The 24,050-nt window shown below is 42.2% G+C and overlaps 1 protein-coding gene across 3 annotated transcripts in view; it reads right to left on the bottom strand.

The window, feature by feature from the left end:
* The window catches only part of KIZ (kizuna centrosomal protein), a 120,188-nt gene that overhangs the window by 48,315 nt on the left and 47,823 nt on the right, over positions 1-24,050 (bottom strand). For 2 of the 3 annotated variants that reach the window (XM_036322771.1, XM_036322773.1), the window contains 2 exons: positions 11,506-11,619; positions 3,853-4,000 (listed from right to left, as the gene is read on the bottom strand). In XM_036322771.1, coding sequence (XP_036178664.1) covers positions 3,853-4,000; positions 11,506-11,619 — 262 coding nt within the window. The remainder of the gene's footprint in view (positions 1-3,852; positions 4,001-11,505; positions 11,620-24,050) is intronic. The other variant, XM_036322772.1, reaches the window with a different exon arrangement.

Below are 24,050 nucleotides of genomic sequence, written 5' to 3'. Positions count from 1 at the left end.
GAGCTAAGGCAGCCCAGCCTAGGCTCTCCTGCTGCTTCTATGCTAAGTCCTTTCTTGTTTTATGTCCCCAGCTTCAATAAATGTTCCCTCATAGTCATCTGGATTTGTGTTGCGAAATTTTTCCTGCATGAAGTCAAGAACCCACACACTACAAGCGAGCCCTAGGCAGACCCACCAAGGGCCAGGTCTCCTTTCCAGTAGCAGTACTTGTTATAAACTATTTTATTACAGAACTAGAGGTCCAGTGTATAAATTCGTACATGGGTGGGGTATGGGTGGCCCAGTGGTTGGCTGGCCGGCCCCACCCTCTGGTAGAAATTGTGGTCGGTTGAACTCCCGCCGAGGGGACAATTTGCATATTAGCCTTTTATTATATAGGACTAGGGGCCCGGTGCACGAAATTCGTGCACTGGGTGTGTGTGTGTAGGGGGGGCAGTGTCCCTCAGCCCAGCCTGCCCCCTCTCACATACTGGGAGCCCTCAGGCGTTGACCCCCATCACCCTCCAATCGCAGGATCGGCCCCTTGCCCAGGCCTGACGCCTCTGACAGAGGCGTCAGGCCTGGGCAGGGGACCCTCATTTCCCCCCATCACTGGTTCTGCCCCCAGCCCAGGCCTGATGCCTCTGGCCCAGGCATCAGGCCTGGGCAGGGGACCCCCAGACCCCTCCGATTGCTGGCTCTGCCCCTTGCCCCAGGCCTGATGCCTCGGCCAGAGGAGTAGACCCCCATCACCCTCCGATCGCCTGATCGGCCCCTTGCCCAGGCCTGACGCCTCCGCCAGAGGTGTCAGGCTTGGACAGGGGACCCCCATCTCCCCCCGATCACTGGCTCTGGCCCCCGCCCAGGCCTGAGGCCTCTGGCCCAGGAATCATGCCTGGGCAGGGCACCCCCATCTCCCTCTGATCGCTTGCTCCACCCCCCGTCCAAGCCTGACGCCTCTGACCCAGGCTTCAGGCCTGGGCAAGGGGACCATCATATCCCCCCAATCCCCGGCTCCGCCCCCCACCCAGGCCTGATGCCTCGGCCAGAGGAGTTGACCCTCATCACCCTCCAATCACCAATCACCGGATCGGCCCCTGGACCAGGCCTGAGGCCTCCGGCAGAGGTGTCAGGCCTGGGCGGGGGACCCCCAGCTCCCCACGGTTGCAGGCTCCGCCCCTGCCCAGGCCTAATGCCTCTGGCCTAGGCGTCCGGCCTGGGCAGTGGGGACCCACAGCTGCAGTGGCCCCGCAATCGTGGGCTCCGCTTTAGGCCCAGGCAAGGGACCCCTAGCTCCCGGGACTGCCAGCTTCAACCGTGCCCAGCTCCCATCGCTGGCTCCACCCCTACTTCCTGCTATCACTGGCCAGGGTGGAAAAGGCACCTGATTCTCCAATCATGGCTGGGGGGCAGGGCAAAGGCGGCCCCAGGGCCGCCTTTGCCCTGGCCCCCCAGCTCTTAGCTCCCCCCTGGGTTTCTGATCACTGTCAGTGTCAGGGGGCTTCTTCCTGCTTTCCCTTTCGCCTCCCTGCATTGTGCCTACATATGCAAATTAACCGCCATCTTGTTGGCAGTTAACTGCCAATCTTAGTTGGCAGTTAATTTGCATATAGCCCTGATTAGCCAATGAAAAGGGTAGCACCGTATGCCAATTACCATTTTTCTCTTTTATTAGTGTAGATAGTACTAAATGAAATGGGCAATGAAATTTGAAAACAAAATCCTTCTTAAGATCTACATTTATCAACAGTTATGGAATGGATTTAGAAAACATAGGTTCTGTTATTCCTAAAAAACATTATTCTTTCTGAAAGAACATTCACACAAATGGTATCATACCTCAGCCAAAACCAAACTGTTATTTACTGATTCACACATCATGCAGAAAATGAAAATGTTTTCAAAAAGGATATACACAGGTTATTTTTTAAAAGGAGCATCGTATCCTTGAGATGCATATGGGGGCTCTATCTGTAGCTGTAATAATTTACTACAGAAGAAAGAAAGATGAGAGGAAGGAGGCTCGAGAAGGGAGAGGAGGAGAAAGGAGAGGAGAGATGAAAGAGCTGGAGAAGAAAGAGAAGGGAGGCAAAAAAGGGGGGGGAGAGAAAGAGAGAAATAGAGAGAAAATGGGAGGAGAGAGAAAAGTAAGAAGATGGGGAGAGAAGGAAGATGAGGATGAGGTCTGAAACAGTATGATGGTAATAACACATGTGAATTTGGGTTGGTAGGTATATTGTATCATCCTATGTATATATGTTTGATATACTTTTAAAAAGTCCTTTTACTTTCTCTCCTACTCTGTGTCTCTTTTTAAAATCTTCATCCGAGGACATGCCTTCTATTGATTTTTAGAAAGAGAGGACGGGAGAGGAGGGAGGGAAAGAAGGGAAGAGAAACATCGATGTGAGAAAAAAACATCGATAGACTGCTTCCTGTACGTGCCCCCACCGGATATTGAACCTGCAACTTACGTATGTGCCTGACTGGGAATCGAATCTGGTGCATGGGATGATGCTCCAACCAACAGAGTCACCTGGCCAGGGCCCTTCTACTCTTTTTTAATTTAAGAGGCAAGGAAAGGGCAGGGACTTGAGATCTGAAAGTTCCTGGAAGACTTGAGGAGAGATGGCAGAGGCTCTGGACATACAGCAACACAAGTGCACAGCTCTGAGACAGAGGTGGCAAGGCTCCAGGAGGGGCACATGTAGAATCCTTGAACTATGTGCATGATAAAAATAACAACTTAAAAAGGATCAAAGACAGAAAACCCTATATTATGCATATGGAGGAGAAACAATGATTTGCAACAAGACAAATTCATATTAAACTTAGGAGAAAAAAGACCATCTCTTTGACTATGGCTTTTCTAGGAAATGACAAAGACTACAATGGGAATGCTCTAAATCTCCCCCCCCCCCCCCCCTCATTACCAACTCCTAAGTCTGGCCCCTCCTTGTCTTGTCTGAACTCCTACAGGGTTCCCTCTTCCTGGTCTCAGTCCTAATCCAAGCAGGTGACATTCACCAAAGCACTGCAGAATCTTAGTATAGCCCTGCTCAGAAAGCTCCCATGGCTTTCCAACATCTATTCAACTAAACATAAGCTCCCTAGCCTGGCCTGGACCCTGCACAGCTGGGCCAGGGAACACCTTGGACTTTCCCGCCCACTATCCCCAGCCTGGTGCCCACACTTCGGCCACAGAGGATGACCCTGCTCCATTTCCTGAATATATGCTGGCTTTTCTGGTCTGTTCTCTGGCTCATAACAGTCCTTCCCTCTCATCCCACCCTGTACTCATGGCCTGTCAAAATCTTGTCAGTCTTTTAAGGGTCGCCTCCTCCTTGCCCCGTTTCTTCCATTGTAAAGTCTGCCCTCATTGCTGCTCCAGATAGGTTGGCTCCCTTTTCTGAAGGCCCACATTTTTTGCCATTTTCTTATTACATGCATCCCACTATGCCATTCCCCAGAATAGGGCCACGTTTTATTGATGTCTTTCCCTCCAATGGATCTGGGATGGTGCCTGTGTACAGAAATGGATTGATACATAATTGCTGAATTGACATGAATGACCAATGTGTTTTGAAAGTACAGAGTGAAGAAAGAAAACCAGAATGCTGTAAGATGCTTCTAAGCTCCTTGGAAAATGTTGTGGTAGATGTGTTTAATTAGATCTTACATCTAGAACCCAAATTAACTTTATGTAAGGAAGTGAGATTCCTACACAAACAATATGCAAAAGGCCTGAGATCAGAAAGTTAAAACCAACCACAAAACCTCATTTATTAGTTATTTTCTAAATATGTTAAGAATGTAACTATTTCCTCAAATCATTACCTTGTACATCTTGAAACTTAAAAAAAAATGACTAACCTTTGTCCTCTGGTCCACATGGTTGACTGGGAAAACTTCAGACAGTTTAGCTATCTCTTCTTCGACAGAATTATAACGTTCTTTCAAGGTGGCAACACCCTGACTCAATGGTGCCCCTAATAAGCCTGAGGCCGGTGCTTGGTCAGATCTATAAAACAGAAACAGGAGAAACATTAGAAATTTGTAAGTTTGGGTTCTTATGAGATTCCCACATTTTAAAAGGCCCCATAATCAAGTTAGTAGAAGGTAATCCAGAAGAGCCTGGAACCTAATTTATTCTGGACTAAGGACATTTTTAGAGTCCAGGTACATTTAAATTTTTTATTACTTTATTCTGGTTATCATTTGATTGTTAGACAAGCAATCTCAACTTCGGCTGTGCAGTGGAACCATCTGTGAAAATCTGTGAAATGTAACTACCTGGTGCCACCCGCTACAGAGTCTAGGAAAATAGGTCTGGGGTGTGACCCGGCCATAACAATTTTTTTAAGGCATACAGAGTGCTCTAACGTGCAGTCATGGCTTCAAATCACTGCATAGATGGCCATGCTCCTCTTAAATGTCATTAAAAGAAATAGGTCACATTTTCATCTCAGCAATGGTTTATCTTGGTTATACTCTTACTATGGTCTACTTATAATTAAAAATATTAAGGTAGCATTAGGAAAGAGTTAAAAAGTAAGCCAACCTTGCATGTATGCTATGGTATTTGGATGCTGAAAGGAACCAGGGCCCCTTAGAAAAATTCCCTATTCCAGTTCTGGGGCAGGAAATGTACAAGAGAGCCTGGAACACCTTATCATACCAGAAAGGAAGGAAGCTATCAAAGGCTACTGAGTCATGTCAAAAGCCTCAGGAGCTATCTTAGAGAGGGGATCCCACTGGCCAAAGATGGCACAATTTGAGCACCAAAAAGAGTAATGGTGACAATGGACTGACATAACTAGTATATAGAAAGCCATGACTTCTTTTAAACAATAAAAAAAAAATGAAATTAAAATGATTTAGCCTTAAAAAGGAAAGAAATCTTGCCACATGCTACAATAGGGATAAATCTTGAGGACATTGTGCTAAGTGAAATGAGCTGGCCATAAAAAGACAAATACTGTATGATTCCACGCACATAGGATAGTCAAATTCATAGAAAGAGAAAGGAGGATGGAAATTGGAGGAGAGAGAAATGGAGAGTTGTTTAATGGTATAGATAGAGTTTCAGTTTTGTAAAATTAAAAAGTTCCTGCCCTGGCTGGTTTTGCTCAGTGGATGGAGCATTGGCCTGCGGACTGAGGGATCCCGGGTTCGATTCCGGAGAGGAGCACGTGCCTGAGTTTCGGGCTTGATCCCCAGTGGGGGGTGTGCAGGAGGCAGCCAATCAATGATTCCCTCCCATCACTGATGTTTCTAACTCTCTCTCCCTCTCTCTCTGAAATCAATAAAAATATTTTTTAAAAAAGTTCCAGAGATTGGTTGCACAACAATATGAATGTACTTAACACTACTGAATTGTACACTTAAAAATGGTTAAGCTGCTAAATTTTATGTGTGTTTTACCACAATAAAAAATATAAACAAAATAACCTTTGGATGCTGCTAGGGCAACAATTTGTTATTCTGAAAATTGTAAGTAAAGGGATAGAATCACACATTTATCCTGTTTTTGTGGAAAAAAAGTACATTTCAGAGTTACCAAGTAGTTGATGGGAAAAGTTCTCCCAACTAATAAATGCAGAAGAATGAATGAATTAGAAAAACCACCATTTTGGAAGTCCAAATTAATCAATGCATGTAGGAAGTCATCATAATTTTGTGACTGCATAATAGGAAACTTTATATCAGAGCATCGTCTGCCAATGCTCGAATCCATGGATTAGTCTTAGCAACACTAACAATGGGATGACCAGACATGTGATGCCTGAGGAAGTGTAATAAAAAGTACAAAAAATCAATGAAACCAAGGGCTGGTACTTTGAAAGGATAAAGAAAATTGATGAACCGTTAGCCAGACTCATCAAGAAACATATAGGACCCAAATAAATAAAATCAGAAATTAAAGTGGAGGAGTAACCATTGACAACACAGAAATACAAAGGATTGTAGGAAAATACTATGAACAGCTATCTGCCAACAAGCTGGACAATGTGGATGAAATGGACAAATTCCTAGAAAAATATAATCTCCAAAAACTGAATCAGGAAGAATCAGAAAACCTGAATAGGCCAATAACAACTGATGAAATGGAAGCAATAATAAAAAAAAAATTCCCAGCAAACAAAAGCCCAGGTCCAGATGGCTTCATAGGGGAGTTTTTCCAAACATTCAAAGAACTAACACCTATATTCTTCAAACCATTCAAAAATATCCAAGAGGAAGGAACACTTCCAAGGTCTTTTTATGAGGCCAGCATTACCCTAATTCCAAAACCAGATAAAGACACTACAAAGAAAGAGAATTACAGGTCAATATCCCTGATGAACAGAGATGCTAAAATCCCCAACAAAATATTAGCAAGTATATTAAAAAGATCATACACCATGACCAAGTGGGATTTATTCCAGGGATGCAAAGCTAGTACAGTATTTGCAAATCAATAAATGTGATATATGACATAAAAAGACTGAAAGACAAAAATCACACGATCATATCAACAGACGCAGAAAAAGCATTTGACAAAATCCAACACCCATTTTTGATAAAAACTCTCAGCAAAGTGGGAATAGAGGGAGTATATCTCAACATGTAAAGGCCATATATGGCAAACCTACAGCCAACATCATACCTAATGGGCAAACAACTTATTAAAGAAGGTTCTTTATTTTTTTATATATATATATATTTTATTGATTTTTATAGAGAGGAAGGGAGAGAGATAGAGAGTTAGAAACATCGATGAGAGAGAAACATCGATCAGCTGCCTCCTGCACATCTCCTACTGGGGATGTGCCCGCAACCCAGGTATATGCCCTTGACCGGAATCGAACCTGGGACCTTTCAGTCCACAGGCCAACGCTCTATCCACTGAGTCAAACCGGTTTCGGCATTAAAGAAGGTTCTTAATTGTGACAACCTTTGCCTGACCTACTAACCCTTCATTTTTCCCAAAACTTGAATGAAGTGTCATGTATCACTAGAATCCATGAACTTATTTAAAACTTCCCAGAATGATTCTAAGGCAGGGGTGGGCAAACTTTTTGACTCGAGGGCCACAATGCGTTCTTAAACTGGACTGCAGGGCCGGAACAAAAGCATGGATGGAGTGTTTGTGTGAACTAATATAAATTCAAAGTAAACATCATTACATAAAAGGGTATGGTCTTTTTTTTTTTTTTAGTTTTATTCATTTCAAATGGGCCGGATCCGGCCAGCAGGCCAAAGTTTGCCCACGGCTGTTCTAAGGTTTCTGGCTGGTTTAGTAGCAGCCCCTTCAGCAACTTGCCTCTCTTGGTTCTGACCAGACGTCACCGATGTCATAATGCTACCCAATTCCTTTGTTCTGATTCCATGTAAATAAATTTATATTTGCATCTTTATTTTGTTTCACAACAGATTTTCCTACTAGAAAAATGCACTCACAGGCCACCAGCAAATTTTAGCCCATTCAGCTGGTATATTTCTCATAATGAATAGATCAACTGTGTTTCTGTCCAGAAAGCATGTTTAGGTAGGTTGAATTAAACTTGAAAACAAGTTGAATTAAAATGAATTAAATCAGTTAAATAAGTAGGGATGGATTACTTATCAGATACCAGCCTGTCTGGTGACTGTGCACATGGTTTTTGCAGAGGCAAAGCCAAGGCAAGGCTCTGGTTACTAATAACCCTGCCAACTGAAACCATTATTTGAGTCCTGGCATGAAAAAAACAGTTAAGTTTTCCTATGATTATTACCCAGATTTCACAAAAAGATAAAACCCATTAATGACTTGCATGGAGGCAAATAGCAAATAAGCTATTGAAGGAGGTACAGCATCTAGAATTTGTGACTTCTGAACAGTGACACCAACGCTTAAAACACAAAACCAGGCGTTCTTGCAGATTTATTTCAGGACAGACTGGGCAAGGAGTGCAAGAGCCATGGCTGTCCTTGCATGCAGTCTTGCCCATGGTTCTACATAAACACACCAAACCAGAAAATCTACAAAGTGACTTAAAGGAATTTTTTCGCTTTTGTGTACTTTACATTGGAAAGTTTATAAACACCAGTGCCTCACAGAAAAACAAAGTTTGATGTCACCTAAGTTATATACTCCTCTAAATAAAAGACTAGCCTTTAAATAATCTACAATTAACTTCATATGCTTGGAATGGGTTCTGATCAGAAAACTGCAATTTAAACAAAGTGTACCAGAATTTCCAACTGGTTTACAAAAGATTGGTAATTTGACGGAAGTTTTAAATGCACACAAAGTAATAAATACCCCCGATTTTTTTTCTGAACATAAGCCGTATATGCTATACTCCAAAAAATATAAAGATGACTCAATTTTTCATCATGAGTTTGGGAGCACAATTGGGCAATTGTATCTGAAAGTAGCCACTAACAATTAGTTGCATCTGGAAAAAAAAAAGGGGGGGTAGTCTCATTAGGGTTTTGATATAAAACTACTTATTAAGTAATTATTTTAATGTTAAATTTTTTTCCAGAAGGCAACAAATAAATTTTTTTATCAATTACCCCAAATGACATGAATAATATTTTAATAATTCATCATTGTCTAAAATAATAACTTGGTCTTCTACCTAATAAGAGTAAACCTTTTATATGAAGAACTTTGAACACTTAGTCCTTGATATAAGAAAAACCAACAACGATGATAGGAATTTTTTGTTTTAAGTTGCTTTGTTTTGTGAGCAGGAATTCATTCTTCATACTCTCTTTTAGCAGATGCTCTGGGGCAGATGTCCCATTTTATAAAGGAAAGAGACAGCTATCAACTGCCATGGTTTGGCCAGGGAAACCAGCAGGGCTGCTGCCACATCAAGCACGGCTACAGGCTTTTATGAATTCATGACCTGTCAGAGCCTTCCCATTCCGCCCAGCTTAGAATTCCGTAATTGAAGGGTCATTAACAATTAAGGAACAAAAGTAGGTCACTCTTTCCAAATCTGTGTTTCTGGAATGGCTTATAAAATTGACCACTGAGCTGCTTCAGTCCAGGGGAGATTGCAAAGCAGACGGGAATATTTCACTTAGGGGAATGGCCCAGCAATAGCTGTGCGGGGTGGAGGAGCCCAGAGGGTGCCTAGATGAAGAAGTCTATGGGAGAGCCTGATGCCATGATGAACACTTGTTAGAAAGAATCTATATTTAAAGACACAATTGCTCATCTCAAAGGTCATATAAACACTTGGCACTTTATCCAAGGCTACAGAGTAAACCAGTGATAATCCATGTGCATGAATCAGCATCCTCAGTCACACACAGGACAATTCTATTTGTAACAGAACAAAACACTGACAATAGTAACCATTCCTGACTTCTTTATCTGACTTTAAAAATGATTGTGGTACAGAACCTGTCTTGAAGACTCCAGATATTAATTTTGAAATTTGTGTTGGTCATAAACAAGGATCATTTCTTACGGAAGGCTGATTTATACATAACTGTAGATCAACAGTCATATAAAATGCAACCTTTCATAATGGAAAGCAATGCTCTATTATATATGTTGAGAAACTATAGCAAATGTTAGTCTAGTAGATGTAAATATTATATCTTATCACCCACAATCACAGTTTGGTAGCCCAGGTTAAGAGAGTCACACAATGAATCATTTAGTCTAACAAGTCAGTTTGTACAGGGAATTATAAATGCATATATGCTTTCTATGCCACATATCATGATTATGGTTTATGCAAAGTAGTATATCAACAGACATGAAAAGCAGAGAGAAAGAAACAGCGGCCTGATGAGCGAGCCTTACAACACACAACCAGAGTGCAGATACTCCTCCCAGCAGCTTCTTGTACCACCTTTGTAAAGGAGTACTTTTATTCACATGATAAAAACCATGAAAGAGAATTTTCTTGCATGTCTCTTTACTGCTTTAGATTGAAAAGTACTGGTCAGGAAGGCCATTTCCAAGACTTTCCATATGTGGAGAATGCTAGTACAGATGCAGAAGGTCCTGTAAACACATTCAGGACTTACAGACCTCACCCTGTGGTCTGTGAAACAGAACCATATGATTGGCCAAGGTTTTCCGTGACAAGGTCCTTTCAGAGTCCATTATCTGACTTCTCCTTACTCCTTGATGGGATCCAGCACACACTGCACTTATGCTGAATTATAGTCTAAAGAAAATCATGTTACCCTTCCTATTTATATCATTAACATGAAACAGCCTACTGGCACATTAAAGGAAGAGAAAATGGCATTGGATGTAAGACAACTAGACCCAAAGCCCCATGTACTCTCTCAGCCTTTCAGATGGGCTCTGACAGACATCTATTGACCATGCGCGAGTAACAACTTGTTCTTTACTAGTAAACGGTGAGAATGTATTTTAATAAGGGGAAATACAGTCAGTCCTCAAAATCAAAATCAGGGCTAGGACACAGGTAACATTCATGCAACATGAATTAGGCACCTACCAGGTGCCATTACACATATTACACATTTATATGAACTCAATAAGTAGCCCAGATGCCACAAAGCTTCTGAGGACATGGAAGGAAACCCAGATAGCATAAAAAGTGGGCAGAGGGTATGGAACAGAATTCTGATTGTCTTAGGATGCACAAGAATCATGACTCTGCCAACTACCTGTTGACAAACTTCTCTCTCTCGTCCCAGCTTTATGGCCATTTAAGACACATACTATGAGCGGTAGATCTCAAACTTGAGGGATTAGAGTTCCCGTAGGGCTCACTGAAACCCAGATGGCTGGGCACCACCCCAGATTCCTTATTCAGAGGATCCTGGGTAGGGCCTGAGAAGCTATGTTTCTGTCCCCAGGTTTTATTGATGCTGGTGTAGGTACTATACTTGCAGATTGTAGATCTGTATCTTCTAGATTGGGAGCCTGTATCACTAGCATGACCTTGGAAATTTAGGAACTCATTGGGGGTTTGGACATGCCAAGGACATCCCTCAGGTCAGCGGTTCTCAACCTGTGGGTCATGACCCCTTTGGCGGTCGAATGACCCTTTCACAGGGGTCACCTAAGACCTTCCTGCATATCAGATATTTACATTACGATTCATAACAGTAGCAAAATTAGTTATGAAGTAGCAACGAAAATAATTTTATGGTTGGGGGTTACAACATGAGGAACTGCTTTAAAGGGCCAGAAAGTTGAGAACCACTGCTTTAGGTGGTGGTTGCAGTGGGTTATATGTTGGATTGCTCTTTAAGGTATGCTAACATAACATACCCAACAAAAGCTACCCCTGTTCTCTCCCGCCAACTAAGCCCTTAAAACGTTGCGATAAGCAGGGATTGAATGGGTATATCCAGTTAGCAGTTAGAAACAAATACATTTACAAAGAAGCAGATGGTGATGTTCATAAGAGTTAAATCGAAGACTACAAGTGTGTACCCTGTGCTGACAGTGTGGACGAGTGTTTTGCAACTCTGCGACTGTTTTCTTGGAAGCATCGGGAACCTGAATGGCCACCCCACCCCAGCCCAGCCGTAGTTTCATGACAGTAATACCTGACTTGCTTTCCATCGCTGCCACCCCCTGGGGAGAGTCTCAGAAGCTGGGGAAGGACAGCTGCTTCGAAGTCTTCAAGGTCTTCTTTTGGAATGTCACTGTGATTATAGAGCCTATAAAATAAGACAGGTGCTGCATGAGATGTTTATTTAAGCACAGACGGCCAGCTTCTAGAATCTGTGGTGGTTCTTCATGGTTTATTGAAATATATCTGTAATATAATCTAGACATAAAAATGCAGCAACTAGACGGTCTCTCGACAAAGATGTAAAACAGGGCAGTTTGAAAAACTTGTTTGTGTGTACGTGGCAGTTTTAAATCCATCAGAGGAAGTAACTTTTAACCCTTTGAAGACTTCAAATCCACAGCTGTGCAATGTCATTTCACAATCCACCTGACTGATAGGAATGCTAGATAATCTCAACAGCAGAAAAGGCTAATTTTATATTGTCAATCATAACAAAGTTAGATCTCCACAACTCAAATGAAATTTACTTAAATTGTCACTGCTAAGAAATTGAAAACTGCTGGCTGAAGTATAGGTTATGGCCTCCATTTCTGAATGCAGAAAGATGACTATTATTTCTCCATTTAGATCCCATGGAAATAAAATTTTCTTTATTCTTAGTAAGAACAGGAAGGCATGGAAAGAGGGATTTAGCCTTCATAATCTATTTCCTTTCTCCTGAGGGGCTTGTAGAGTCTAACAGTTGTTGTTTTTTCCCCAGCTTTTTTTTTCTCTCTCTTTACTGATTAAGGTAGTACATATGTGTCCTTATCCCCCCCATTGCCCCTCTCCCCCCAACTCATGCCCTCACCCCCCTGGTGTCTGTGTCCATTGGTTAGGCTATATGCATGCATACAAGTCCTTTGGTTGATCTCTCCTGCTTACCCCCACCCTCCCCTACCTCCCCTCTGAGGTTTGACGGTCTGATCGATGCTTCTCTGTCTCTGGATCTGGTTTTGTTCATCAGTTTAGAGTTTAACAGTTTTAGATTAGGTTTGTCATGGTATTATAGTAGCCTCCAAACAGATTGGTTATAACCTGCTTTTTTTAAAAAAAGTGTATTTTGGGGGAAAATGATTTTAAAAAGCTATGGGAGAAGATATTAAAGACAAAGACAGTATTTTATGTTTTTATTGAGCTGATCACACACGTAGTTGGGAATGTTCAATACATACCCCCAAAAGAAAATGAAACAACATATAAAACAATATGATCATCTAACTGACATGACAAGGATGAAAGAGACTCACTCTATCCATCTATTGGAGGGTGAGTAATAAGTGCAGGCTCAAGCCCACCCTCACTCTGAAGCCCTTTACCCTGGCCAGGAAATACAAGTCGGCCCCATGGGTTCAGGCCTGTTCTGGACTCTGGGCCACCCTGTCAGTGCTCCAGAATCTAGGGCCTAATTCTTTCTGAAAGGCTTTATCCTGTCACCACTCAATTCACAGAATAACAGCCTGTTCTTAAGGTGAGCCAATTTCAGAGCAGTAAGGGAGAGCACTTAATCAATGAGAAGACAATAAGGAATTGCAAGGGGGTAGAGAGACAGAGCTCCCTGCCTTCATGGGGGGTAGGGAGGTGTGAGGGATGATGGGGGGGCCGGGGGCTGGACAAGAAGGAGGATAATTGGGCAGGCAGGATTTAGATAGAAGGGGAGATAACATTTCCAGCTAAGGACCAGCACAGGCAAAAACAAAAAACAAAAAACAACAACAATGAGGAATCACTCACCTGTCAGAATGGCTACCATCAACAAATCAATGAATGACAAGTGCTGATGAGGATGTGGAGAAAAGGAACTCTAGTACATTGCTGGTGGGAATGCAGACTGGTGCAGCCACTATGCAAAACAGTGTGGAGTTTCCTCAAAAAATTAAAAGTGGAACTGCCATCTGACCCAGTGATCCCACTCCTAGGAATATATTCTAATAAGCCTGAAACACCAATCAAAAAGAATATATGCACCCCTATGCTCATAGTAGCATTATTTACAATAGCTAAGATCTGGAAACAGCCCAAGTGCTCATCCGTAGATGAGTGGATAAAAAAGCTGTGGTACATTTACACAAAGGAATACCATGCAGCTGTAAAAAAGAAGGCTCTCTTACCCTTTGCAACAGCATGGAGGGACCTGGAGAGTATCACACTAAGTGAAATAAGCCAGTCAGAGAAAGACAAGTATCACATGATCTCACTTATATGTGGAATCTAATGAACAAAAATAATCTCACAAACAAAACAGATCCAGAAACATGGGAGCATGGAACAGACTGAGGATTCTCAGAGGGAAGTGGGGGGAGGGAAGAGATTAACAAAAGAACTTATACGCATACATGCATAACCCATGGACACAGACAATAGTGGGGTGAAAACTAGGGGAGGGGGGAGAAAGTGGGAAGTAGGATGTTAATGGGGGAAAAAAGGGAGACATCAGTAATGCTTTCAACAATAAAGATAAATGGGGGGGGGGGGGCGGGGGGAAATGTGCTACAAGAAAAAAAAAAGGCGACAGGAAATGCCAGGGGAAGAGAGGTGCGGTAACCAGCAAGGACCATGAGCCTTGCAGCCAGGGGAGCAATGGGCAGCGGCAGCTTGTCCTGGGCTTACCACCTGAACCTGTCTCCAAGGCCCCTTTTCTCTGTGTAGCCCTTCCCTTTGTATATCCCCACCTCACCTCCTTTTCCTTAACACTAGATTGCCCAAGGAAGTCATTTTGACTGCTTTTTAATTTCAATTAGGAAAACAATTATGTATATAAGGACACAATGTCTTAGAATTTTGTGACTTTTTGTACAACATATAAATGCGTTTATTAATAATTGTAGTTACCTCCCCCTCCTTCATTTCTGGTATATATATATATGTGTTATACCTATATTGCCCAAAAGCAGTCATTTTGACTGCTTGGGGTGGGGGGTGGGAATTTTAAATAATCAAATGACTCTTATTATTGAATTGAGTGATAACAGTTCGGCTCTGTATTGAAATAAGTTTTCATTTTTTTTCGATTACCGTCACATAACATACAAGTACATGATAAATTGTCGATACTTGATAAGTTGCAGTTGCTCAATAAGCTAAACTAGTACTTGTTATTCGAACCTTTATGCAGTGATACTTGTTCTAATAAGTTGTTTATTTTATTTCTTTTGCGCCCTAAATTCATGAAAGAAATGTCGAATAGAAGTGAGTTATTGGAAAAGCTAAGGAACATAAGTGAAGAGTGCTCCGATATTATTCTTTCACAATGCAGTCATTTTGACTGCTTTTGGGCAGTATAGGTATATACTAAATTTCAGTCTTTCTAGTGTTAAATAAATTCAATTTTCATTAATCACTGAATGAGATGGCTATTTAACCTGCCCATACACTACCACGTTAACCTTTCAGTACCCCTTGCTGCTTGCATACTGTACCCTCCCCACCCCCAATACCACCATGGTATGCCAGTACTCAGTAACACCTGATAGTCCAGTCCGGACAAATGCTAGATAACCTCTGTTCTTTTCCAATCTGATCAATCCAAGAGGGAGGCTTAGCCTAGCTCATCTCACACTTGTCTAGGAGCTTCTCTGACTACCTCATTAATAGGATCTCTCCTATCCCTGGTTCCTTTAGCACAATTAGACAACATCCTACACTGCACTATTCTCTAGTTATGTCATATCTGCCTACTCTGCTCAACAAAACCAAAAGCTAGTTTAGAACAGCAACTGGATTTCAGAATTTTTATTGTACTGTAAGCGGCACATAGCACTCGGCACCCTTTGCACTGCTGAAGAAACCCTTACACTATGTGTTGAGTGACAGGTCAAGATTTAAACCTAGATTAGAGAAATTGGTGATACATCTATTTTTACAGTCTGTGTTTAGATGTTGGTTTTATACCAGTCTGGGGCTTCCATGGGTGACAACAAGTAATCAATAAGATGCCACCAAGCACTGTCTGCACCGAGCTTATGGTCTACTCTAGACTAGCTCAGAACCTTGTCTGGCTAAAAGATGAGCTGGTCTGTGCTGCGGATTTTTAACAGTTAGTTATTAACAAAAGGAAGGGAGCAAAGAAACCAGCCTCATTATGTAGGAAGAGGCAGCTTCACAGTCCCCAGGGAGTCCATCTGACTGGGGAGTAGGGGAAATGGCACAGGGGAAGTCCTATCAGTGCATGTGCAATAGAAGCCAAACGATAAAGCAGAACTATGAAGCTTGCACAGTAGGAGCCAAAATGGAGACCATAAAGGGGGAAGAGAAGACCCTGGGAAAGGACTGGGTAGGATAAGGGCACTAAACCCCAGAAAATCCAAAAAAGGAATTGGATGGTAGGAGGGTACTAGCACAGCTCCAGGAAAAGCCAGGAAAGAGATAGTTTGAAAGAAAGCCTGCACCTCCTGAAACACCAGGAATTAGAGTAAAAGCTTAACAAAGGCCCGTCTGGGTGGGCAGGGCAGCTGTGCAGCCTGGGAGGCACTGAGCCTTGGTGACAGACATACAATGAGCGAAACGAGGCACAGAGAAGTTAAATAACTTGCCCAAGGTCACACAGCTAAGAATTTTCTTTTTTTATTATTAGTTAAGGTATTACAAATGTGTCCTCATCCCCCCCATTAACCCCCAACCTCCCCCCCCCCACACACAAACTCATGCTCCTATCCCTCTGTTGTCCATGTCCATTGGTTTGGCTTATATACATGTATACAAGTCCTTCGGTTGATCTCTTCCCCTTACCCCCTTCCTCCCCTACTTTCCTTCTGGGGATTGATAGCCTGATCGCTGTTTCTCAGTCTTTGGGTCTGTCCCTTTTCATCAGTCTATGTTGTTCTCTATAATCCACAAATGAGTGAGATCATGTGGTATTTATCTTTCTCTGACTGGCTTATTTCACTTAGCATAATGCTCTCCAGTTCCATCCATGCTGTTGCAAAAGGCAAGAGTTCCTTTTTTTTTTTACTGCAGCATAGTATTCCATCGTGTAGATGTACCACAGTTTTCTAATCCACTCATCTGCTGATGGGCACTTAGGCTGTTTCCAAATCTTCACACAGCTAAGAATTTTAATGCCAGCCAGGAGCAGAGACTGAGCTGGACTACTGGAGCCTAAGACACTGGAGGTGACAGCACTGCAACTCTGGGTCCTGACCCTCCTGGGCCAGTGGGCACAAGTGCAGGCCTGCAGCCCAGAAGCTGAACTTTTCCCATTGCAAGACGGAGCGGAACCACCTGGTCATGGATGAGGCATCAGGCATGACGTACCAGGGGCACATCAGCAACGTCAACCAGTTTCTTTTGCTGGACCCACCAGTGAAGCCTCCCGTCAAGTGCGACAGCCTTTTCAGGGGCCTCTGTGCCCTGTGCACCCTTCTTTCTCTTGGACGGTACTTTTGCTTTCTTTTCTCCTAAACTCTGAGGGTCCCCACGAGACTTGAAACCAGGGAAGCAGAGGACTTTAAGGACTCTCTTCTTGCCTCTGTAACTTCCTGTCCTGAGTGAGAGCAGCCCAGTCTAGGCTTATTCCTGTTGCTGTGGTCTGGGCTCTTCTATCCTAAGCCCTCCTTTGTTTTTGCTCTAATAAATCTTGCCACTATCACTCAAATCCTCCTTCGAGAGTGTCCCTGAAATTCCTTTCCCACGGCACTGTAAGAAACTATTTTTGCCAGTAACAATACCAGACTAGTTTGCAAATATACATCATATACATCAATTCTTTGCTGAAAATAACTCCACTAAATGATTCACACACTGTAAAAAGCTGAAGAGTAAAGACTATGTATTATAAAAACACTATTGTAGAATCCAAGATCCTAATTTCTTTCATGTCTTCTATTTGCATTCCTATGGTCCTGGAACCAACAGGCTGAGCCCTACCCTCAGCTTGTTCTCTGGGAAGTCCAGCAAGTGGGCAAACCTTCTAGCTGACAAGTAATTGTTAGAAACACAAATGACACTTTATTTATTTTTTGTTAATCTTCACCTGAGGATATTTTCTCCATTGATTTTTAGAGAGAGTGGGTGGGAGGGAGGGAGAGAGAAAGAGAGAGAAAGAGAAACATCGATGGGAGAGACACACATTGATTGGTTGCCCCCCTGATACACCCGACCAGGACCGGGGATTGAACCTGCAACCCAGGTACCAGGAATCAAACCAGTTACCCTTCGGTGGGAAGGCCAATGCTCTAACCATTGAACCATGCCGGCCAAGGCCACAAATGACACTTTGAAGGGGTATATTTTATTTTACCCAGTAACAGTTAAAGCATACAACTACATTTTGGGGTGTCTAAATTGAAAGCAATTGCTTTCTAGCTTCATTTTCATCTTTCAATCTCACAGAATTTGGGCGATAATTTAGAGAACAACTCTACTGCAAGATAATGTGAACACTCAAATTAAGGTTTGTTTTTGTTTTATTTTTAAAATATATTTTATTGATTTTTTACAGAGAGGAAGGGAGAGGGAATAGAGAGTTAGAAACATCAATGTGAGAGAAACATCCATCAGCTACCTCCTGCACACCCCCCCACTGGGGACGTGCCCAGCAACCAAGGTACATGCCCTTGACTAGAATCGAACCTGGGACCCTTCAGTCCGCAGGCCAACGCTCTATCCACTGAGCCAAACTGGCTAGGGCAAGGTTTGTTTGTTTTAAAGTGAGTTAGAAAAAAAAGTTTCTCTGCTTTTTATTTCAGTATCAAAACTGATAATTATTTCTTGGCAAAAATAACCCAGTATGAGGACTACAGAAAATAAACTTTTCTTTAACTCTACCAGATAACTTTCACACATTCCTGTGGGTATTATCTTTTGGGGGACTTAGAATTTATGTGTTTCAATTGTAGTGCTACAGGCTGAGCTTACAGGTTTTATATTCTCTAGGGGACAAAAGTCTCAAAATGGTATGGCAATCACTGACCATAAATAGTTATGTGTTTGCTTAAGTAATTTACGTAATATAATGCTACGTTTAAAAGGTTTTATAAAATTCATTTACTGTATTTTTAATGAGACTGAAGAATGGTAAGTACTATAGTTAGTCACATCCCGAACAAAGTTTTAGGAAAAAAATTGTCTTTAACAATGACAAATAAAAAAGACACATCTTTGTGGAGGTGACCATAAGCTATGGGTGTGTTATTCAGGATGAACCCATGCACAGAAAGGTGGGAGAGAGACAAAGCAACCCTCCTTTTTTCCCTAATTCCAATGCAAAAACAGTTGCCTCAAAACTCCACTACTTCCTCCTCCCGGTTTGATCCTACTTTGATCTTTAACAACACATGATTTGTATAGAAAAGTTTACTTTTAAAACTATCACTTTATCAAGTTCTAGTTCTTTTTTTTTTTTAACATTTAATTCTCAAGGAAATTTGTTGATTCCAATGAACAAGATTTAAAATCCTCCCATGACCCTATTTCTTAAGTTTAAGCAGAAGTAACAGAATGCACTCATGTATCAAACACTCAAAAGACCACAACTGCTACAAAATATAACTAAGGAGCCAGAGGACACTGTTGTCACTCAAAACTGAGACTCTAATTCAATTTGTGTAGCTTACTGGTCATCCTGAAGCAATTCAGCACCTTCACCAATAAGAGAAAACCTTCAGTGACCTCCCACCCACAGGTACACAAATATAACTGAGAAGCAGAGAGGTCCCTAGAAGCTCTACCTCTATAAAGATGCAAATTAAGGTTTAAACAGTATAACAATTGGCTGGAGCTAATCCTTTTACAGAGGTGTAAATGGCTATTGAGATCTGAATTCTAGGCTGCTAGCTTTTGTTAAGGAGCATCACTGACCAATTCCACCCAAGAGTAATGCCCAGCCACAAACTCCGGGACTGTCAATAGTTTCATAAAGCCAGTGCAATTTGTTTGCTTTGATATCAGATTTCCTGACCATAAATCCAAATGTGTAAATATAAACCACATCAAGAATTAGTGCCCTGGGAAAATAAACTGGAGCGACTATCTCAAACCTGACCCCCAATGGCTGGAACAGCTGTATGTGCGGCCACAGTGAAGTTTGTATAGGGGGTTTTGTTTGCCACACAAAACAGTTGTAGAAAGGACAAACACATACATAGTTAAACAGTCTTTTTCTTTTAATGGGCAGTCTAACGAAACCTATGTTTTGGTGGCTACCTCAGTTCCCATTGTGCGGCCCCTTGGGTGGTCCCTTACAGGGGGCCACTCGAAGGAAGCACAATGCCTACAAGAAGGGAAGGAGGGGACCGAGACACAAAGGCCAACGGAGCAGGGCGGGCTGCAGCAGGCTGCAGACCAAGGGTCAGCCAACGGGCTCCTGTTCTTTACCCAGGAAACAAGGGCTCCTTCTCTTTACCTGCAAACAGTGTGGTTAAGCTGACAGCTTGAATCATGGGCTACATTTTGTAGGGTACCGTCCATCTGGGTTAAGGTCCTCTTTATTGTGACAGAGCCTGCACAAGCAAAACCCTTGCCTTTTCCCCCACTTTGGCCTCATAACCCGACCTCATCATTCTGTTCCATTTTTTTTCCCCCTTAATGAGGCACTGGGAGGCCTGAGAGAGTTTATAATAGATGTTTCCCTCCACCCTCACACAGGGATAACTGTTTGAACCATAATGTGTTTTAGCAGCCAAGAATTACTTGTGATGGCTGCAGATGTGCTTTATGAAATGGGTAAGTGTTCTCAATCCATTTTCTCTTTGATAACTATGGATCCCATACTTAACATCTGGGCTGATAAAAATTCTCCTTGGTAGGAAGGTGAAGTCCAGAATGATTGCTCTTGTTCGTTGGGTTTCTTTTAAATTGGCACTCACTGTCTGGCCAGTGTGGCTCAGTGGTTGAGCACAGGCCCATGAACCAAGAGGTCAGGGTGAGATTCCTGGTCGTGGCTCATGCCTGGGTTGTGGGCTCTATCCCCAGTAGGGGGTGTGCAGGGGGCAGCTGATCAATGACTCTTTCTCATCATTGATGTTTCCATCTTCCTCTCCTTACTCTCTCTGAAATACATATTTAAAAAAAAAATTAATTTTAAATGACCAGAGGAGTGTCATTATTAGAGTGTTACCTGTGCTCACCAATCGGCGGTGCACACAGATTTATGAAGCCAGTCACCTAAGGTGACCCGGCCTTAAATATCTGCTGCAAAAAAGAACATTGAGGGAAAATGTTTGATTGTCATATAACTTTATACCTTCAAAAATTCAATATAATCAAGTTCTCATTTTGGAAAAGTTTAAAAAAGACTATTAATTAACCAAGGAGACAAAGAACCTGTACTCAGAAAACTACAGGATGCTGAAAAAAGAGATAGAGGAAGACATAAACAAATAGAAGAATATACCGTGTTCATGGATTGGTAGAGTCAACATCATTAAAAAGTCCATACTACCAATAGCAATCTACAGATTCAATGCAATCCCCACTAAAATACCAACGGCATATTTCAAAGACCTAGAACAAACTCTCCAAAAATTCATCTGGAATAAAAAAAGACCTCGATTAGCCACAGCAATATTGAGAAAGAAGAACAATATTGGAGGGATCACAATACCAGATATCAAGCTACAGTGGGGCCTTGACTTACGAGTGTCCCGACTAACGAGTTTTTCGAGATACGAGCGGTCTCTCGGTCGATTTTTTGCTTTGAGTTGCGAGCTAAAATTCGGGTTACAAGCCAGCTTCAGATACCCCACCGCTAGTTGGCGCAGCGACCGTCACAGTGAACACCACAACATCAGCCCAGTATCACGTGTCATTGTAATGGTGAAAATTGATTTGACATACGAGTAATTTGAGTTATGAGCTCCGTCACAGAACGAATTAAACTCGTAAGTCAAGGCCCCACTGTATATTACAAAGCCACTGTAATCAAAACAGCCTGGTATTGGCACAAGAACAGGCATATAGATCAATGGATCAGAACAGAGAACCCAGAGATTGACCAAAGCCATTATGCTCAATTAATATTTGACAAAGGAGGCAAGAGCATACAATGGAGTCAAGACAGTCTCTTAATAAATGGTATTGGGAAAATTAGACAGATCCATGCAAAAAAATGAAACTAGATCACCAACTTACACCATACACAAAAAAACCCTCAAAATGGATAAAGGACTTAAACATATGACGGGGAACCATACAAGTTTTAGAAGACTCCATAGGCAGCAAAATAGCAGACATATGTCATAGCAATATCTTTACTGATATAGCTTCAAGGGCAATGGAGACTAAGGAGAAAATACACAAATGGGACTACATCAAAATAAAAGCTTTTGCACAGAAAAAGAAACCAACAAAACAACAAGAAAACCCACTGCATGGGAGAACATATTTGCCAATGTTATCACCAATAAGGGTTTAATCTCCAAAATTTACAAGGAACTCATACAACTTAACAAAAGGAAGATAAACAATCCAATCAAAAAATGGGCAAAGGACCTAAATAGACACTTCTCAAAAGAGGACATACAGAAGGCCAAGAGACGTATGAAAACATGTTCAAAGTCACTAATCATTTGAGAGATGCAAATCAAAACAACAATGAGATACCATCTCACACCTGTCAGAATGGCTATCCTCAACAAATCAACAAAGGACAAGTACTGAAGAGGATGCGGAGAAAAAGGAACCCTCGTGCACTGCTGGTGGGAATGCAGACTGGTGCAGCCACTGTTGAAAACAGTATGGTGTTTCCTCAAAAAATAAAAAATGGAACTCCCATTTGACTCAGTAATCCCACTTTTAGGAATATATCCCAAGAAACTAGAAACACCAATCAGAAAGGATATATGCACCCCTATGTTTATAGCAGCACAATTCACCATAGCTAAGATTTGGACACAGCTTAAGTGCCCATCAGCAAACGAGTGGATTAGAAAACTGTGGTACATCTACACAGTGGAATTCTATGCTGCTATAAAAGAGAAGGAATTCTTACCATTTGCAACAGCATGGATAGAACTAGAGAGCATTATGCTAAGCGAAATAAGCCAGTCAGAGAAAGATAAATATCACATGATCTTATTCATTTGTGGAGTATAATGAACAACATAAACTGATGAACAAAAATAGAACCAGAGACATAGAAGCATCGAACAGACTGTCCAACCTATGAGGAAAGGCAGGGGGTGAGGGAGTAAGAGATCAACCAAAGGACTTGTATGCATGCATATGAGCAAAACCAATGGACATAGACAGTAGTGGGAGGGAGGGCTTGTGCTTCGGGGAGAGGGTGGTGGGGGAGAGGTTAATTGGGGGAAAAAGGAGACTTATGTAATACTTTAAACAATAATTTTAAAAAAACTTAAAATAATACTTCTGTTTATTAGATGTTATCATAATCAGTTCTGTAACTAAACTCTAAGAGGGTACTTCTGGCAAAAGGGTATCTGACAGTGAGGCAGGCCAGTAAGCCAGGACAGTGGAATAGGGAAACAGGCATACAGCTGAACAAACTGACAGAGCAATTTACAGCAGATACAGGTCACTTCCCTAGAGATAACATCTAGGCCTCAGTTGTATTTCATCTTCAGGCCCAGAAAAGCAGCAAAACCAGGTGGGTGACACCTGGACCCGCTGCAATGACTGACGACCCGCTTTCCCTGACACTGACCAATCAGTAGAGGTCATGACCCTGAAGGAACATACCTAGAAAACTGACGAATATTCTGCTGAAACCCTCCCCTGAAATCTCCCCTAAGAGTCCCACCTTCAAGAAAGAGATAAAGCCTCAAGACAAAGTGCCCAGCACTCGCTCCCCCTCTGGGGAGCAGCCCCCACCATTCCCTTTCTTCTCTCCTTCCCCCACTTCTCCCCCCACAGACATGCCACTCCTAAACTCCAAAGGACCCCATGAGGCTTGCAACCAGGGGAGCAATGGGCAGCAGCAGCTCGTCCCAGGCAAACCCCTGAACCTGTCCCTAAGGCCCCCTTTTCTCTGACTTCCCAGAGAGCTAAGGGAACCCAGCCTAGGCTCTCCTGTTGCTTCTATGCCAGTGATGGCGAACCTATGACACGCGTGTCAGAGGTGACACACGAACTCATTTTCTTGGTTGATTTTTCTTTGTTAAATGGCATTTAAATATATAAAATAAATATCAAAAATAAGTCTTTGTTTTACAATGGCTGCAAATATAAAAAAATTTCTATATGTGACACGGCACCAGAGTTAAGTTAGGGTTTTTCAAAATGCGGACACGCCGAGCTCAAAAGGTTCGCCATCGCTGTTATGCTAAGCCCTTTCTTGCTTTACTGTTCCCCGATTTAACAAATGTTCCCTCATAATCACCTGGACTTGTATTGTAAAATTTTTCCTGCACAAAGTCAAGAACCTAAACACTACAGGCGGGACACAGGCAGACCCTTTCTGGTCACAATAATTTTAGGAGAAAAAACCTTGCTGGGGCTTAATGACAAATGGGGGATCATAAAATCAGACTTGTGTTGTGCAGTGACATGTCTGTCTGTCTTTATATGTATGTATACATGTGTCTGTAAGAGAACAGACAAGGAACTCACACTGGCTGGCAAGGGTTACAGAATGTGAGG

This window comes from Myotis myotis, unplaced genomic scaffold (genome assembly GCF_014108235.1).
Source record: "Myotis myotis isolate mMyoMyo1 unplaced genomic scaffold, mMyoMyo1.p scaffold_m19_p_9, whole genome shotgun sequence".
NCBI lineage: Eukaryota > Metazoa > Chordata > Mammalia > Chiroptera > Vespertilionidae > Myotis > Myotis myotis.
The sequence above is the reverse complement of the archived record's forward strand: the minus strand, read 5'-3'. Positions and strand labels throughout refer to the sequence as shown.